The 19,876-nt window shown below is 37.2% G+C and overlaps 1 protein-coding gene across 1 annotated transcript in view; it reads right to left on the bottom strand.

Annotated features, from left to right (window-relative positions):
• The window catches only part of LOC107098665 (AT-rich interactive domain-containing protein 1A-like), an 87,739-nt gene that overhangs the window by 12,301 nt on the left and 55,562 nt on the right, over nt 1-19,876 (bottom strand). Inside the window, exon 3 of the mRNA XM_015396447.1 lies at nt 12,995-13,150. Coding sequence (XP_015251933.1) covers nt 12,995-13,150 — 156 coding nt within the window. The remainder of the gene's footprint in view (nt 1-12,994; nt 13,151-19,876) is intronic.

Raw genomic sequence — 19,876 nt, forward strand, 5'->3', positions numbered from 1 at the left:
TAGCATATGTGGACACAGTTATATGTCAAACAAGCAGCTTCATATTTTCCTTTTTCAGTGTTCTTTGGCTTGTTGCCATCCGCGCTTCCTGATGAGGGAGCCAGGTGAGGCGCTCGACATGCTCTGCTTGTTTCAATTCGTTTTCTTGGAACAGAAGAGCAGAAAAACTGGCGTGACAACGAGTCAGTTGTTGATATCAGCCCATGACAAACAGGAAGGAACCAAAATAACCAAAATTCCCTGATGTTAAGCTAATTTTTGGCTGGCATGAGAATACATCTTTTGTCTTCTGACAGTAAGTATTAGATGTGACTGAGAGAAACAACATTTTTTGCAGCATATGTGTAATTTTAAATTTTGTAGCTTTTAAATTTGAATCTCTGGTGCACAACCTCATTCTGGTCTCAGCGCTTTTTCTTTGGTAAGCTTAGTATGCAAAACTTTGCACTATTGCCACAATACTTCCTCATTTTGCTTAATTTCAGAATATCTTTAATTCTTGCAGATCAAAGTCACACAGTTTTCTATAATTGACCTGCCTTTGTTAAAAGAAAGCAACAAATTCATAAATAAATGCATTACATAAATAAGATAATAAATAAGTTCTTAGTTTAAAATTAGTTCAAGGAAATCCATGTTAAAACAGCAAAAAAAGGGTTTGGTTTAATATTAATCCAGAGTGGGACATTTTGCCTTTGTCAGAGCTGCAAGTTAAATATGTTAGGTAGTGAGTGCTCCCACTTTGAAAATATCTTTGACATATTTTTCTCTGGAAAATCTCGTTTCAGCAAGTAAGCTACAGAGACTGTTCATGTTTAATTCGTTGTTTTACAAAATGCAAAATGCAAGAAAGTAATCAAAACCAGATTTATGAATAAAGGTTCTTCGGAGAATGCAAGAAAAGCAAGCCTTGTGTGGAGAACTTTTCTGACGTTGTTCGCTGGCTGTCTAGCTGCACATGGTCACGTGTTGTGAGGACAGCACAATAATCTCTGATGGTTGAAGGATTTCCATTTTACACCTTTCTTCTTAAATGAATTTTACAATTGTAATCTTTGGAATATCTTTCACTTTCTCTCTATATGTCTTCGTCAGCACCGCATCAATCCTTTCTTTCCGCATCTCTTCCTGCCTCCACTGCTCCTTTTATGATTAGCAAACAAATTAGTAATCTCTCTTTCCCTTCACCTTGGCAGATGCAAATCTCCACCAAATACCATGCTAATGCTATTAATATTCATTAAAAATTAAGTTTAATTGCATCTCTTTAAGAAAGGTTCCCACACACACACTACTTAATCTCACATACATCTTACATACAGTGCCTTTCCAAACTAATCATATGATTCAAACTTCACATTTTGACACAGACTTACTGGAATTTTATCAAAGGAAAGAAAACATGATGTATATTAGCAGTGTGGAAGAAAATGTATACATCACAACAGCTTAGTTAAGGGCAGTTTAAAGTAGGATTAGGGTAGATTTGGGGTACATTAGGGTACATTTTACAACACGCTAATCAAACCATCATCTTAAAATGGAAAAAGCATTGCACTACATACTATATCAAGACCGGAGCATCATTATCAACTGAAAGCTAATTAAAAACAAAGAAGTAGCTGAGATGCTGCAGTAGGAAACATTTCTGATAGGACAAATTTGAGCATTTTACTATATTTATGCAAGTCCCCCTTGCAGTTTACCAAAAAAACCTTGTATGGGACATAACATAAATGTTGAAGAAGATACTGGGGTCACGTGGAAGCTGGTTAGTTTGTGAGACGACTCCTAAAACTAAGAGCAAGCCTCACTTTTCACCAGGAAATGACTGCAACCGTACCTTAGGAGATATATTAATATATACTTAAAGTAAATAAATCTTAACTTATGAGGCTCAGTTGTCAGATAAAAACCATATTTATAAAAAAACAAACCTTTAAGCAGATATCAGATATATTTCTGTAATTAAAATTGTGCATGTCTGCAATCGTTTAATGTAGTATTCTGTATGCTGTTTTTCATGGGCTACAAGTAGAAAATTATCATAATAAACATAAACAAAGGCAATGAAATGGGTTCTTGATGTGCAGAGCTGACCTTTCTAAAACAGCATGAATGAATGTCCCTTCACTGTTAAGTAAGTACAGCTGTGTAATCAAACATTTGGTTTTTCTTAGATAGAAACCAATCTGACTGTGTGATCTGGCTGAATAGTCTCTGTAAAGTGTCTTGAGATGACATGTTGTGAATAAATATACAAATAAACTGAATTGAATTTAATTAAATATGTCACTTATATAAAAGCTGACTGCAACAAAACAAAGATTTCCTCACCTAATAATCAGGATTCCTCTAATGTCCAAGTTAACTATTAACAACTACAGAATTATATAAATAAAAGTCTTTGAAAAAAGTTTCCTAATGGGTCTTTATTCTCTGTCATTACCATATAAATGCATATAAATACTTGTTTAACTTTTTATCGGCAAAGCTGTTGACAAGAGAAATGTGCTAAAATCATTTCTGAACAAAAAACATAATACAAAACAGCTTTTTCCCATTAAGAAGGGGTGGGGAGGGGGGACATCCATATTCAACAGCCTGCTTCGGTTCAGACGTGCAGATACTCACACAATCACACACCAATCAGCCTGAAATGAGCAAACTGATTTCAGCTTCTTTCAACAACTACAAAAAAAGGTCCTGGCTCTAACATGTTGTATTTCTAACCCCTTTATGAATGTTTTTAATACTACTTTTAAATTCTGATTTTTGCAAACACATTACATTGTGAATCAGTCTTTAAAACAATCTGATCAACTGTCGCCTCATGTAACCGGAAAAGCTTACCGTTAGATGGAGGAAAGATGTGTACAACACCTTTATCTGTGTTGATATTTTTTTAACACTGATTCGTGTCTATGAGGATGTGTGTGAGTTTGCACATATTCTTTGCATTATCTTAATAGCTCCATTTGTAGCAGAGCCTGTTCTAGAGGTTGGTCCTTCAGATTTGATTCTATCTCAGCAATCCTCCTGACCTTTAGCTCCAAGAGACAAGAAAGGTCCAGAGATCCGACACAAGATCCACACTCACACATAACCACTAACCACTACAATAGTTTTTTATTATAAGGAAAAATACACAAACTCAGAGGGAAATTAATATGCACAAATTGACTTCACATACTCCTCTGCATTTGTACAGGCTTTCCCTCAGGGATGATGTCAGATGGAGCTAACATTGCCGAGGTTTCGCTTTTATTCTTCTACACAAGGCAATCACATAAAATCCCATTTTCACTTCACACAGGCTTTGTAAGTCCCTGTCACGACCAGTCCTACCGCCCGTTCACTTCAACTCACTTTGGCACACCATTAGAACTGGTTTTACACCCACAGGACTTTTGCCTGAGAACTGAAAGACGACGGCAGTTTTGCAGGCGTGACTTTGACTGTGACACATTTTTTTGGGGGTACTGTCTGTTTCTCTTTCAGTCTGTGAAGTCTGCATCCAGGAACAAATGTAGCGGCATTTCCTAACAAATGGCAGCTAAATGAGGCCCCTAGGGTGCCGCTTCACTATCACCCCCCACCACACACACACACACGCAGATTTTTTTGAGCCATTATGATTGTCCTAACCGTTCCAAAACACCTCTCACGTTCTTGTTCATTTGCATTTGAATTGCAGCTCTGCAGTTAAAAACAAACATAAATCAAAAAAAAAAAAAAAGAAAGAAAGAAAAGGAAAAAAAGACTATGGAAAATCCTGGCTGAGCAATTAGCAAATGTCAGTCAATGTTAAGGTAAAAAGAAAGCTAAAATAAAACCATTGTGTAGAGAAACAATATCACACATGCACACACTACAACACGCAGTGTTGTTATTGCATACATATATATATATATATATATATATATATATATATATATATATATATATATATATATATATATATATATATATATATGTATGGACGTGTATATTTTTGTTTCACATTTCGTTTTTGGTTTAAAAACTCATCAAGTTTAAGTGCTAATATGTGTTGGCCAATCAGAATGCAGCAGGCCCAGGGTTGCCGTGGCGATACGCGAGGACATTTAGAGGACTCCGATAAACTCTGCCATTTAAAAGGTTATGACAATTAACGCGGCTCTCCGCAAATTACCACTGCCAGACCTTTACCCACGGACGTCTCTCTCCCTCTTATCACCTCGCGCCCAGCCTCGCTCGCTCTCTCTGCCTCCTCCTCACTATCTAACCATATGCCCTCCATTTTCACAGCCTGTCCTCCCTTTCTCCCCCTCTCTGCCGCCCTCAACCCACCCGGCCCTCCCTGCACCCCCCCCTTCCACCCAGCAGCACTTTTATTATCCCGTTAATTAACAGACTCCTTCACTTAATATTCAAATGCTGACCAATTAATGACATTGAACTTTGGGCACTCCCCCTCCACACATAACCACCTGCAAACCTTTGTTTCAGTCCTATTCGACTGCCCCTACTTAAACACACACACACACACACACACACACACACACACACACTCCTTCCTGTCTCTCATTTCCTCTGTTTTGTCCCTTTAGCCTTCTTCACCATTGCCAAGATGATCTCCTATTTCTGTGTGATTGAAAGTGTGTGTGTGCGGTGAGGGGTGGCTGAAGCAGCAGAGCAAGTATATGACGAGGGGGTAATAAAGCCAGAGGGGTGGGTCGAAGTAAGGCACGATGGCCTTTTAATTAACCTGGTGTGATTAAAAGTGGGGGTGGGTGGATGGGGTGAGGGAAGGGGCCTGCTGCTGCAGCCAGTTGGGGGGCTAAAAGTGACAGACAGGAAATGGGAAATAACACCAGAAATAATGAGAGTTTTGGAAGTCATACAACTGATGCACTAAAATGTAGGCATCCTATGGTTTTTACACAGATTTAGTCACTGCTATACAACTAAGATTAAGTTAAATCAAGGATTTATATGATCCTTGTTTTAATATCCATTAAAATTGTATTTTTTAAGCGCAAAATCAAAGTTTCTGAATGATCCTGAAATAAAATAGATCCAGAGGTAAAAATAGCTTTACTGTACAGTGAGTGTTATCTATTTTGCTTTAACTTCAATGTCTAAGATCATCAAACGAGTTTCAATATAAAGTAAAAATAATTACAGTAAATCCAAATTCTCTTTTCAAATTGTATTTTTATTTAGTAAAAGAAAAAGCTCATTTTCACACCCAGCTGTATTTGAAAGAGTGATTACTGCTAAAACCAGGCTAAGCTGCAACTTTGGCAATGAATTTTTAGAAGATTTAAAAGATTTTTACACTATAGTTGAAGAATTTTGGTCTTGTTTCCCAAGCAAAATTGTTTTAATTCAGCTAGAGAACAATGTTTGAAACAAAATTTAATCTGTCACTGCCAGAGAAAGGGATCCAGTCTCTTTTTCATGGATGATGGATGGAAGTTATGTACATTTCTGAAGACCAGATTAATCTAACTGGAGGTCAGACACAGGAAGAGTAATGCAGATCTGTTATTTTTCAAAATAAGAGAGGAGGCTGTCTGGATGTATGAACAAATCCTACATGCATTCAGTGTGTATTGCAGCACGGCACAATTTGAGATGGATGACAGAGAAGTCAGGAAAGGTCGACCATGTGAACTAAGGCTAATGCTACTGTAAGTCAGCATGTTTAACTTGTCACTCAGGAATAACTATTTTAAGCGATAGTCTCCTTAAAATTAGCAGGCGAGCGAAAGACTTAATCCAAGATTTTTTACTCGAAGGTGATTGATATGTATCTATTTTGTCAAAAGCATTTACATAGAAGGTGAATTGAGACACAACGTGGGAAACTACACAATGAGAGCCTAGAACTTTTACACTGAGCTCTTCAAACAACAAATATTTTAACATGCTGGGTCCATTATGCTTTCTTATAGTAATTTGGGACTTAATTAAAGTGCAATTGTTTAGCTTGATCACCGTCAATACCTGCTTGAATCACTTAAAAACATTCTTAATAGGCCATAAATGATGTAGTCATGTGTTTAAGATCCTCGTATATGTGTCTTGTCAGATCTCCGAAATAGACAATATTCACGCAATTTTTCCTGGAAAGATATTCTGTTTGCAGTTATTTTTTAGTTTTTTCCAAAACAGGTTAAAAAAAATAAAATACAGCAGTGATGATAAAAAAATTTAATGTGCCCCATTTTCAATTTTTAAGTTTGGCAACTTATGATGCACCCGCTTTACTGCATGTATAAAAAATAAAAAAAAATATGGTGCTGCAAATCATATTAAATTGTGCATGGATGAAAGGTGCTGCACCAGTAAACACGCTTTGTCTGTTTTTCTTGTCAGCTTCTACCTGTTATAAAAATTGCACAAAAAAACAGCTTATATCTGAGCAAGTCCCTGCAAAGTGAGCATGTCCCCTCCAATCAGCTCAGAGTTCATCTATGCTAAAGCACCGGTCCCTGGGGCGCATTCTCAGACAGGAAGAGGAAATGGTAAAAGTCAATAGAGCAGTTGGGATCCATTTCCAAAGAAAAGTGAAAAAAAAAGAGCTGAGTGCTTTTTTTTCCCAAAGACCAGCAGTGAAAATCTAACCTCAAACTCAAAAACCCCATTTGATGTGCCACAGATTCTAAACAACGCCAGAACAAGGTACGGCTAAATTCTGTTAAACATTATGAGCCTATAAATATCAGTTTAACAGACTGTTTCTCAATGAAAATTAAATGGTGTGTGCTCCAAGGAAAAGCTGATCAAAGGCAAAACAACATTACAAGTGTAGGTCTGGCAGGTGGCCAAAGTAATTCGCTTCTCTCCTCTCTTTAGTCCACAGAGCCAGCTCTGCTGTATAGGCCATAAAATATCATCTTCCTGATATTACAAACCTCTCAAAAACAATCAAATTATCCTTCCGTTAAAATGTATCCAAAGCCAACTTAGAGAACAGTCACTAATTTTACATATAAAATATTTGTATTCAGGGTGTTTTTGTGGAAAGATACATCACGTATGAATTTATTTGCAATTTTAAAGGTTCTACACTAAAAAGTGGAAAGCAACAATTAAAGTCAATTATGTTTAACCACATATTTAGTTTAATTTCCTTTGCTACAGTACAGCCAGGCCTAGTTATTGCCCCAATCTCAATTGTTAACATGAAGTATGCTAGACTTTAAAAATCAATATATCCTGCCCTGATTGATAAAAAGTCAGAAACAGATTAGAAACAGAGTAATCCCCATCAGTTGCTCTGAAAAGGGTAAGAAATTCAGTTTTAAAGCCTTGGGACTCAAATAAACCACAAAAAGAGCCAAATTACGATAGAGAAAACAAAAATCGTAACTAAAGATACTCTAAAAGTGCTATTAATAGTTTATCTGTATAGTCAAAATTGAAAAATATTTAAAGCACTAGATAGCAAGAGAAGTATTCATCCTTTAAATGAGCAAAATAGTCTCTGAGGAAGAGCTTCAAAGACAAAACCTCATCGTACAAATCTCCATGTCATGGTTCCTAAGAATAGTGTGATCATTTTGGATTTAATATTATGCAGGCTTAGTGACAGTGATGGAAAACTAACTTAAGATGAGCATCATTCATACAGTAAAACATGGTGGTGGAAGTGCCATGATCTGGGGCTGCTTTGGTTCTTTGGGACCTAGAGGACCTGCTCTAATTGAACAACCACGATTCTGCTATTTACGGATATTTTCAAAAATACAACAAAAGAAAAAAAAATCAAGTAATTTGGTTGACATATTTAACGTTTTTAATTGTAACTTGTTGTGACATTACCTAAACCTTCAAAATACTGTATTAGAGTTAGAACATTCTGAAAGAAGACAGGGCCAAAGCTCCACACACAGTGATAATGTGACTCTTTGCCAGTTCTCAAAAATATTTGATGGCAGTGGTTGCAGCAAAAGGTAGGGGAACACATTATTATGCTTTATGGGCAAAGATTTGGTTACAAATTACTTGCCTGGTTTAAACAGATTTTTCCTCTTAATGGATTAAATCATTTTTTGAAAGCAGCTTTTTTTTTTTTAAACTATCATGTTTTTTGTGTTTCATATGATGATTGGGAACTTTTTTCTCAAAAGAGGCTGTGAAAAACTACAAGAAAGCAAATAGTTTTCTTAGCCCATGAGATGTTTTAGGCTGCCATATATCTAGTAAATGGTTAGACTTTCGTTATGTTCACCTGGACTTTTGTTATTATCTAAAAACTAATTGTTTTTTATCTAATAAAGATAAAAAACAATTATCTGTGTTCGTCCAGTATATTATGGTGTCCATACAGAATAAATTAGGTGATATAGAGCTATTATGTTAATTTTTACATTTTACAGAACTCGGAATTGTGAATTGCAATAGAAGAGGACGTCTGTAAGGAGAAAAGACATTCTTCACAGCACTGTAGTTGGATTATGTCAGTCATGCTGGTGAATGTTCTCAGTCATCCAGGTCATAGTCATTCCAAAAAAAGTTAAAAAACAATCTACTGGACCCTGTTTCCAAGTTTGAAGATGTTTCACTTCCCATCCAGGAGGCTTTTTTAATTCAAAATGTCAGAAAAAGCATTGAGCTTAAGGCTTTACTATGACCTGGAAGAGTGAGAATCTTCACCAGCATATTGCACTCCTGTTGTACTACTGCATAAAGCCTTGAACTCAAAGCTATTTCTGACATTTTGAATTTTGAATCCTGAATAGGAAGTGAAACGTCTTCAAACTTGGATTTTTTTTTTTTTTTACTTTTTTGGAATTATGTTAGTTACTTAAATAAATATCCACACTCTTTGTCCATCACCATTTCAAAAATATCTGCTTTACTCAACCAGTCAAGTGTTTTGATATCCAGCAGTTTACCATCATCTGCCTTTAAGCTGTTACATACATTTTCATTTTCTGTATAAATACTGATGTCAAAGAAAATTTTCTTTTTAAAATCCTGCTTTGCTTCTTCCAATCAGATGAGGTCACAATAGGGCAACACAATCAAAGAAGGAAGGCATTTTCGCTCCATTTTGCTACAAAAACAGCAAATAGTGGTTGTTGTACAGCAAACTATGTGTCAAAGGCAGCTGGAATGGTTCCATCAGCAGGAGGATGTCCTCTGGCTGGGGTTAATGGCTCTGGAGTAGGGGGAAAACGAACTGCTGAGAGCGCCGGAAAAACAAAATAAAGAACTTTTCAGCTTGGATTTCTCAGAGTAATGTAGGGTCAAAAAACATGGGTCAAAACCACAATGACATCGTAATCTGGCGTGTGCTTGCAATTGTGCACGGGTGCGTGTGTGTAATCCGTTCTGTGCGGCTCACATCATGTTTCATTTCAGCCTAGAAATCACAGACAAAGGTCACCATTTGACCTTTTCACAGCTCAGAATTGCGGCACCACGCCTGCCTGATTAGTGTATGCACAGACACAAGCAGAGACACACATGTCAACGCTGAATAGGACAAATACACTGTTTCAGAGCAGAAAAATACAACTAATAATACCACACTCAAAGCATCTTTTTGCACAGACAAAAAGCATCTTTTTGCCCAAATTTTCAGACGTGAGCTTTTTTAATCCTTTTTAATTACATTTTGATAATTTCTGGTATTTATTTGCAATAAAATCTTCAATAAATGAACAATTTAGGAACCCTTGCTATCGTACTGGCAGGCTTATCATGTATAAAATGTCCCTTTTTGATGACTGATTATTTGAATTTAGTCATTATTTTTAGTGTAGGAATCAACGTTTAGATTTAAAGACAAATATTGGGCTTTTTATTCTCTGTCAATAATGTTCTGGTGTACATTTCCTCTTCCACAAAATGTGCCTGAAGTCTAGGAGGAGGTGGACAACTGATTGGTAAGTCAGATCATAAACTAGAAAAAACTGGAAAGAAGGAAATCCAGATCTTATTTAGTTAAAGAAAAGGTGCAAATTTATTGGCATTCAGATAGAAGCAAGGGTTTCATACATATCGCCTGCTGAGCTTCCAGGGCTGAAAACGCTTTATAGCTGTAATGTATACCACAGGAAGGGTTTCTTGATTATAGGTAAACGCAGCAGGATGCAGCTCCGATGCAAATGTGGATTCTGATTGAAATAAAAAAATTCTGCATATGCATTACAATGAGAAACAACGGGAAGTCTGTTCCTTAGGCTCCACAGAGGTTGGCATAGTAACCAATCAGTAATCTACCAGCACAGGTGGAATGAGACTCGGGCCAATCAGTGTGTTCGGGCTGAACTACCTGGTGTATAAATGTCAACGTGGGTGAATTGGCCCTGTATCATCAGCGATGATGAAAACACACCATTACTGTCGGAGAATGTCAATGTGGCCATAGATCCTACCCTCTGCTTGTTAGAGTGAATAATGTTTACTCAGTAGGGTGTATGGTTTGTGTGCGTGTGTATGCATTAGGTGAGGAAAGAAGAGTAAGAGACAAAACGACTTTGGCTGAATTGTAGGTAAATAACTGTGCTAAGATTTATAGTTTCCTTCTTGTGACTACCTGCCTTTGTGATCGTGGTGGATGTTGCTGTGGTTGTTTATGTTAACTGACAATTGCCACTTATAAAAATACTTTTTTTCTTACCTTTCTGTTAATTAAAATTCCTTCAGCATCAGCTTATATAGTATAAAACTAAACTATATATGTAATTATAAAATACATTTTGGACAAAAACTGAACATGCAACAAAATATTGTAAGGATGGGCCTAAAAACAAACACACCAGATTCCTTTTATGTGAGTACTGGACTCCATTACTATAGATCCCAAATTATGATAAATTCTTGTTACATAATCAAAATCAGCAAAGTATGAACTTGAAAACAGGTAATTTTGTTCTGGTTTAACACTTGGCAAGTAGACGTTTTACTGTACTGTACACATAATCACTTTCATTGTTAAGTAAATATAAAGCAATGAGGAGTTTCAACAGGTATTTTGTATCGATGGACTAAAATGAAAGCAGTTTTCCTGGAACAAATCTGATCTGAAGCTGTCTGTCGAATTGAAAGCTGTTTACAAGAAATTTTTCAACAAGTCTGAGTCAGGTCTAAAGGCTCTAATGAGGTTTATATCACGATATTACACTGGAAACATCCTGCCTAGACATTGACATGTAGCAGGTAATACTGTTCTTTTTTTTGTTGTATATTTTGTACTTTTATCTTATATTTATTCGATCTATAGGTATTTTACTAAATCATTCAGATCAATGAACCAGTTGGGAGTTGAGTTTTATTTTTTGGCAAATTTGTAAAAATATCAAACTCAAAAAAGTTTACATCAGCATTGTGATAGCTTAAAGCTCATTTTGTTCTTTTTACATACTGGCACTTGTCATGCATTTGCAGTAATGTGCATGGGGAAATGTGGACTGTAAAAGCCAATATTTACTGACTTTAACAAGCTTTATCAGGTTTAATGCTTATACAGCCAGAATAAAATAAAAACTCAAGCTTACTTCTCTGGACAAGGCTGTTAAAGTTTACCCTGTTTCCACTTTTGCCTAATCTGATCTCTTCTTTCCTGCCTAATTCTGTTGCAGTCTTGCCGATCTTGTTCCTTTTTCTTCTCCCGTTCATTTTTATTCTCCTCTGTAATGACTCGGTGCCGGGGCTATGGCCCGCAGTTGTTCCATACAGCCTACCAGATCCCTCTTGCTTAAGAGAGGATGAGAAACACATTGGCAGCCTTCACTTAACTCCAAAAACACGACTCGTTGAACTCCAGCTACAGGCTGGAAATGTTTCACAGAAAAGCAGCTGGAAACTTGGAAGGAGAAGTCTCGATCTGTATCTGCACTCCAGACCCTTTGTTGTTTTGAGAATTGGGTTTACATGTGATGGACATTTGTGCATACGAAATTTCCAACATGTGTGGAAGCACTGAGACAGGCCCGAATTGAATCGTGTACTATATAATGTATTATATACATGTGTACGTTCTTTTCAACTATGTTTTGACCTTTTATGGTAAAAACGCCGATCTTGGAAGGACCAGCCTTCTTTATTGAATTAAAAACACAGTTTTGATGAGTTCAGATAAGATATTTAACTTTGGTTATGTCAGGCATCACATAGTATGATAACCTTGATTATAAATACAAACATAATATGACATTTCTACAAATGGATTACTAATATTTTACTTGAATGTGATTTTGTTTAATAAAAAGGAAACCTATACAACTACAGCTGTAAAAAAAAGTGTACATGTAAATAATTAAAGTTAAAAAAATATTTTGTAATTGAGATTTTCAAGAGGTATTTTATCCAAAAGTATATTTTCCAATAGTTACCATGAATGAAAGTCCAATCTCTAATGAAGCAAATTCACATTAGAATTCATACCATCTAGTCTGTATATAAAGCTGCATTGCTGTAGAGGTTCTTAAGAGGATTTGAACACATAATATCAAAAAGAGCGTTTTTTTTTCTAACACACTATACAATAAGTTGATGTAACATATTTGGAGAATGAATGGGCATATTATCTACCCCATCAAAACATAGTTATGCATTTATGTTCAAAGAAAAGAAACTGGAAAAGCTACTGCCAATCAGAGTTTATGTTCACATTCTAAATGATTCAAACTAAAAGTGCTTTTATTTTGAAAGTTGTGCTAACTGATGCTTCCTTTGACTGTAGTAAACCCTAAATACTTTCACCTACAACCATAACAACATGATGAAAAATATCTGGGATTTTAAAGCAGTGTCTTATTAAACCCCTTTAAACCTAAACATTAGTAAATAGTCATTGTATTATAGATGTTCGATTCAGTGTGGCATAAATTAACAGAGTAAGGTATTCCATTGATGTGACGTCAAGCAAGGGTAGGAACACCAGCCTATGAAATACTTTCATTTTTATGTAATAGCATAGGGGGAGATGATTATGGCTAGAACCTACATCTTTATCTTACTAATGAAGGTGCAGAGTGTAGGAGAGTACCTGCTGTGGAAGGGGTCGAGGTTGCAGGAAGGAACTCTGGGATGGGCCTGTGGGAGTTTGTTGAGGAGGACTGAAGTACGGAGGGGTTCCCTGCTGCCCTCCCTGCTGCTCCCTGCTGAATCCCCCCATCGACTGCTGCCCATATGGTGCAACTTGCTGGAAATAAGAAAAAGAAAATTATTAGAGGGTTGATGCAATTCAGTTCTCATCATCTTTATCAAAAAGCATTTATTTGGATTCAGTTTTTCGCGAATGTCACAACTCTCACACCAAAAAAAGTCAGGACCTATAGGAGGTGATGTAGATGTGGCCAAATCATAGGTTTTTGAGTTTCTAACCCCCTAAAGGAGATCCGATTCTGTCATAGAAAAAAAGAAAAACATTTTCAGAAAGAAAAAAAAAAAATATGCATAAACTGTTTTCTAATTTCACTAATTGTCCTTTAGCCACAAGCTCTAAAAGAGGTCAGGTCAAGCAGAGACCCCTCTCCCATCAGTCCTCCACCTAATGAATTCCTACTGTAGACGCTTCGAACTTTATGTCCAGTAGTTTGCCAAATGTATCCACCTCTTTACATTATCTCTGACTCGGTCAGCTCGCAGATGAGTTCCAAAGTGCTGGATATTACTGCAGGCCCGTCCCAGGCCGTAACCTTAATGAGGGACACATGGGTGAGTGGGAACATCTCATGAAAGAGCAAAAAAGAAGAAAAACTAACTTACAAGCATGAAGCCATGCCAAGCAGCAATGTTGCATTACATGGTAGATTTTAGAGAAGAAAAAAAAGCGAAGACGGAGTGCATAGAACATGCTGGCATAAATACAAATGTAGTCTTAATCCCCTCCTGCTGTTTGTTATGGCTGCAGACAGGGCCAGGTGTTCCTTACTGTAGCATGGATTTCCCTGTTTACACATTTATGACTACACATTTACACAAAGAGCCAATAAAAGATTATGAAACAGCATTTACTACTGACAGCACTTTCAGAGTGACATTTCTGTCTCATCATATCATGACGCTCTACCACAGAATAGCAAAACATACAAAAAGCTGTAATTCGAGGGCATCTGTCAAGCTTGTTGTCCATTTCCAGTGCTTGACTTACCCTTACATCTTCCTTTGCAGAAAAAACAACATCTCATAAAACAAAAATGCTTAAGCTTAGAATGATTTATTTCTCAATGACTGCATTATGGGGCCCTCTGACATGACATAACTACCACACTATACAACTATGTCAGATAAGGGCATGCACACAGAGCAGAGGCTTTGTGAGAGAGAAACCCTTCTAACATAAAAGGATATGATGAAACTCAAAGATGGTGGAGAACCTAGTGAAATCTGATCTGGTGACAGCAGGGAACCAGTGAGATTAATAAATCTGAATCAGGGTTTGTCTTCCACTGACTGGGCTCAGAGAAAAGAAATATTCTCTCAATGCTTTTGACTCTTTCAATAGTAGTGATTGGACAGTGCTAAATATTTTTCACTTCAGTGGAAATCTGATTAGAAAGGACAGGTTTACATGTGTGTCTGTGTGAGAGTGTGCATTGGGTCAATGAGACGGACAGACAGGGGGAGATCAGTTTGACCGGCAAAGAGGTTAACAGCATGGCCCTGCTCATGCCAACAGCACTACTTGATCCAGTACCAGCAGTCAGAACTGCACACACATTCTTACTTCACAGCCAAAAAATATAATCTCAATAAGTCATTTTTTTCTTCTAATAAGTGTATTTTTTCTTGAATTCAGGAGGTAAATGAGACACTTTGCCAAAGGAACAAGACAATTTACATTTAAGATAAGAAAGAACAATTGCATTGTCTTATTTCAAGTGCATAATATCTAATTGTCTTATTTTGAGAGTAAAAATAGTAATTCCATTGGCAAAGGTTAATAACACCTGTTTTAAGACATTTTTAGTCATTTGTAGATAATTTTTGCAGTGTAGGCTACTATCTGATGCCTTAATCCTTGAACGAATGCAGAAAGATTTACCATTGCGCAATCACAGTGTCACAAATTCATATCATTTGACGTGTATTGAAGCTCCTTCAGTAAAAGTGAAGCAGCCTTGTGCAGATACTGGTGTTTACAGTGCTGTAACATGCTGGGTTTCAACAGGAGCACCACTGTTCCAGGATTGTTGAAGACTAGGTCACCTTGGAGATAGAGACCCAAAATCCAAGGGTGGGTTACTTTTTCCACAGATATACAGATACAGGAAGACATGTGGACAGACTGGGACCAATATTAGAAGAAAATCTATGGAGCCGGAGAGACAAAGAAATAGAAACAAGAAGCACTTAAAGTGAAATCAAGTTGTGGGTGGCCCACATACCCAGGAGTTGACTGAAATTTTCCAATTTGCAGCTTGACATATGGATGATAAACAGAGAGTCTGAATTAAAAACAAAAATGAAAGAAATTAATAGTGTGCTGCATATTTTTTATTCAACCGTCTTCAGAAAATACTTCATTATAGCAAATATTCACCCTTTACAGGTGAAAGTAGTTTGGTGTATCTTTCTATGAATGTTTTACCTTAATTCATTACAACATTCTTTGCAAAACATTTCAAGCTCTGGCATCACATCTTCTGCAGCTTCAAACAATTTTATCTCCAGTTAGGGGTTTAAGATCCAACTCTATTAACATCAACTTTGACCGGCTTTTCTAGGATCATTTCAGAATAAAGTACTGTACAGAAACTTGAATTTATCCTACCTGACCACAGCACCTTCTCCTGTGCACCGCAAACACAATCTAGAAATGGCCTACGTAAAAAAATGTCTTAAATTAAGTGTATTTACCCTTAATTTGAGTAGGTGAAGAAGATGATCTGCCAATGGAATGATTATTTTTACTCTTTAATATGGTAATTAGACAATATGCACTTGAAATAAGACAATACAATTTTTTTTTCTTATTTTAAAGGTAAATTGTCTTGTTCCATTAGCAAAGTGTCGCACTTACCTTCTTAATTCAAGAACAAATGCACTTAATTTAAGAAAAATTGAATTTCGATTTTTTTAGTGTGTTTGCTGGCTACCTTAAATGGCTGATAAACAAAATGAAATGGGACAATTATGAGCTTTCTGGCAATAGTAGCTTTCTTTTTGTGTTACTTTTCCATAAGGACCAGAGTTTTAAATTACACAAAAAAATCATTGAATCTCCCCAGAAGCTACGGTTATCTTCACTCTTTTTTTAATTACTGCTTACTGTGTCAGACCCTGTAGTTAGGGTGGTAAGTAGTGTTGTAGTCAAGACCACACCAACTGAGACCAAGGAGTATCAAGACCACGCCAAGACCTTTTGAGGCAGAGAACAACACCAAGACCAAGACTAAATGAGGTCTTGGCCTCTAAAGGTCTTGGACTTGTCTTGGTCTTGACTCCATGGTCTTGGTTGTTGTGGTCTTGACTACAGCACTACTGGAAAGCCATGTGCCATAAAAATTTTTTTTAATAAAATGAGGGCTAGAAAATTTCTCCATAGGTTGTTTTATAGTAAAATTATGTTTTAACTTTAGAACTTTATATCTATCTGGTCTGTCTGATTTCTTTATTGGTCGTCGGGTATATAACACAAACAACTTTATTTAATATTCATTAAATTTTTAAAACCCACATATAATTAATTTTATCACAAACTCCCATTACTACACTATTTTGGTCAATTACATGATTTCCCATTACAACACTCTGAATTGGTTTAATCATAACAGAACAACGAGGGGCATTATTGCTTTTGCAAGGTATTGTATTTAACTACTATTCCATAGATCTTGCTTTTAACACTATATAGTACAGTCTAATTTAGTTGTATTTCATAGTGTGACCAACAGTTTTTCTTAAGCTGTTTAGTGCAGATTAAACTGCATGTATGCCATCACCGTATTCAAAAGGAATGGGTGGCAAAATTGGAACTGTAGCATGTAGACAATCAAATAAGACATAAAAACAGAGAGATATAAAAAGAGAGAAATAGCAAACCCTGTCATTCAGTCAAAGAAGCACAAAGGCAGTAGGGAGACTGGAAACTGGAGGTCTAACGAGTAGCAACCTGCCAAAGTGGCTTTGGATTGGAAAAAAAAGAGTTATTCAGATGCAGGTTCTGTTTGATCGCTAGGGCAGACTGCATAAATGCACTGTACCTGCTGAGCACACACCAACTCAATGAAACCTGATGCTCTTTGACTGGGAATATGTTTAGTGATAAACAGACTTACTGAGCTGCTGGCTGCACCAATAAAAATAACTGCTGGAAAGAGAAAATAAGACCATTTTCTGCCTTTTGCTTTCACTCAGGTGCGGGGAAGCAGACTAAATAACAGTTTGATTTATCCAGAGTGTCTTGGCAGGCACATGGTGTCAGATAAACGTCTGTAATGAAATGACAGCAGATGTGAAGTGCTGTGGGGAGAAATGACGCAGGATAGACGTCCTGTGAAGCAAATAATTCGCAGTAAACTGCTGCAACGGTGTGATGAAAACAAAAGCCTTGGTGGCATATTAAGTTCCAAAAAGCACAAACAAACTGAGAATAACTCAATCAAAAATCAATCAAAGCAAGAGTTGTATGAAAAGGAAGGCAATAAAGTTTCACTTCTGCAAAAGCCATGCTAACTCTCATTCAAGCAGGCAGTGTGTGTGACGTTCAAGGAGAAGTGCAAGTTCCTTAAATCAGCCGTTAAAAAGCCTTGCACAGAACAAGGTGCTGCTTGTAATTCAATTGGGCCGATGAGTAACGGCCAGAAATCTTCATAATTCTGTCAAAGCACCGATACGGCTGACTGGTGACTGGGCCAGAGGTTGGCCAAGTTTTGAGTGACAGATGGGCTCAGCCAACCAGAGAGCTTAGCAGTGGCATCACACTGACCCCTGAAAGCCTTCACACACACATACTGACAGGCCTGACAGTCACACACATCACCAATGCATCACATTTTAACATTTACATGCCAGTGAGGGGGACTGGTAAGAAATGTTACTCTGTCACTGATGTGGTATCCTTAGTCTTTTTCACATTTTATCTCAGTAAAATCGTAAATATTGATCTATTTTACAGAATCTGTATGATGGAGCAAAACAAAAGCAGTGAATACTTTTGGAATGAAAAGAGTACAGATTTTTAACACAATTTTAACAACCATCTATCTAAAACTAGTATTACATTCTTACCTCCTGGTGAATTTTTTTTAAGCATCCTTTCTTAAAACCGCTAAAAGTTTCTTGGGTTGTTTCTTTGCAATTCTAGAGACTGACATTAGCTAAGGGTTACTTTGACAACCATCAATAAATAACTTAGCCTGGGCCATCCCAAAATATAAATGGGCTTGTAAAGTGGCTATATGTTTTGATAGAATATCCTGCTGGAATTTGAACCTGTATCTTTGGCTCGATTCAGATACATCAAACTGTATCTCCTACCTTCTCTTCCCTGCTTTTATCCCTTAACTTTTCATGGGGTCCATAGTAAGAACACTAGAGAGGGCAGAAAGCCTTTAGCTTTACATACGTCATCATAAGACAGACATACACATTAAATTACACTGGTGAAATTTGGACTAGGACTGCTCAGTGGAGTAGTAGTACCACTGCTGCCTTGCAGCAAGAAGGTTCTGGGTTTGATTCCTGGCCTGGGGTCTTTCTGCATAGAGTTTGCATGTTCTCCCTGAGCATGTGTGGGTTCTCTCCTGGTACTCCGGCTTCCTCCCACAGTCCAAAAACACGACTTTTAGGTTAATTGGCTTCCCCAAATTGCCCTTTGGTGTTAGTGTGTGTGTGAATGGATATTTGTCCTGTCTGTCTCTGTGTTGCTCAGCGATGGACCGGCGTTTACCCCGCCTCTTGCCCGTAGACAGCTGGAAGTAGGCACCAGAATCCCTTGTGACCCCACTTGGGATAAGCGTGATGGAAATTGGACTGCAAAGTGTTCTAAAACATATGAAGGTGAGGACATCTGCATGTGCCAAAAATTTAACGAGATAATGTTTCTTTTTAAAACCCCGTGAGGTGGGATGTTTACCTTGCAAGCAAGATGACTTGCCACGAGATTTGTAAATGCACAAACTCCCGAAAAATCCATCATACCAGAAGGCAAAAGATATGTTAGCCTCAATACAGACATGTTTCAGACCACTGAAATGAAGTTACGTGTATGACTTCAGCGTGTCAACCAGAAGCACAAGGTTAAAGCAAAACAAATATGCCCCATGCCGTTTTTTTCTGGAATACCCTGTATACTGTATAGACCTTCTACGCAGAGGATTAGGGGCGGCAGCTGAAAGACAACTAGGGACATCATGAGGTCCCTATGCTAACTGTACAGGCAACAGGAAGCATACTGCATCCTGCTTCAAGTTCCTTACCAGCAATAGCCAGATAGCAATTATTATGTTGACTATGAAGACACTTCAGCCGTGGCCTAAGTGTTTGAGGTATTTGGAACTTCTCTGGCTTCTAATCAACACAAGTTATCACGTTAGGAGGTGATCTCTGCAAAAAGTAATTTGCCTTTAAACAAAAACATTAAACAATATTTGTTTGTATGATCTGGTGAACTGTAAAGTGCCTTGAGATGATGAGTGTTGGGAATTGGCGCTATATACAGTAAATAAACTGAATTCAATTGTTCTTATCCGACAGCTCACCCATAAATTTTCCATGTCTCTTATATGTTTGTGGCAACCTCTAAATGGGATATCTTAATTTTTTTATGAGTATGCATGTCAATAATAGCTTTCTTGGGACAAATTGGCTCAGATTTGTCGATTACAAAAGCTATCCTGGCTGTTGACCCAATGAATTAAGGTGACAGGCCATGTGTTGATAGGTTTACAGCTGTGCCATACCCTATCTATTAAACCGTGAG

This window comes from Cyprinodon variegatus, unplaced genomic scaffold, assembly GCF_000732505.1.
Source record: "Cyprinodon variegatus isolate N-32 unplaced genomic scaffold, C_variegatus-1.0 Scaffold27, whole genome shotgun sequence".
Lineage (NCBI taxonomy): Eukaryota > Metazoa > Chordata > Actinopteri > Cyprinodontiformes > Cyprinodontidae > Cyprinodon > Cyprinodon variegatus.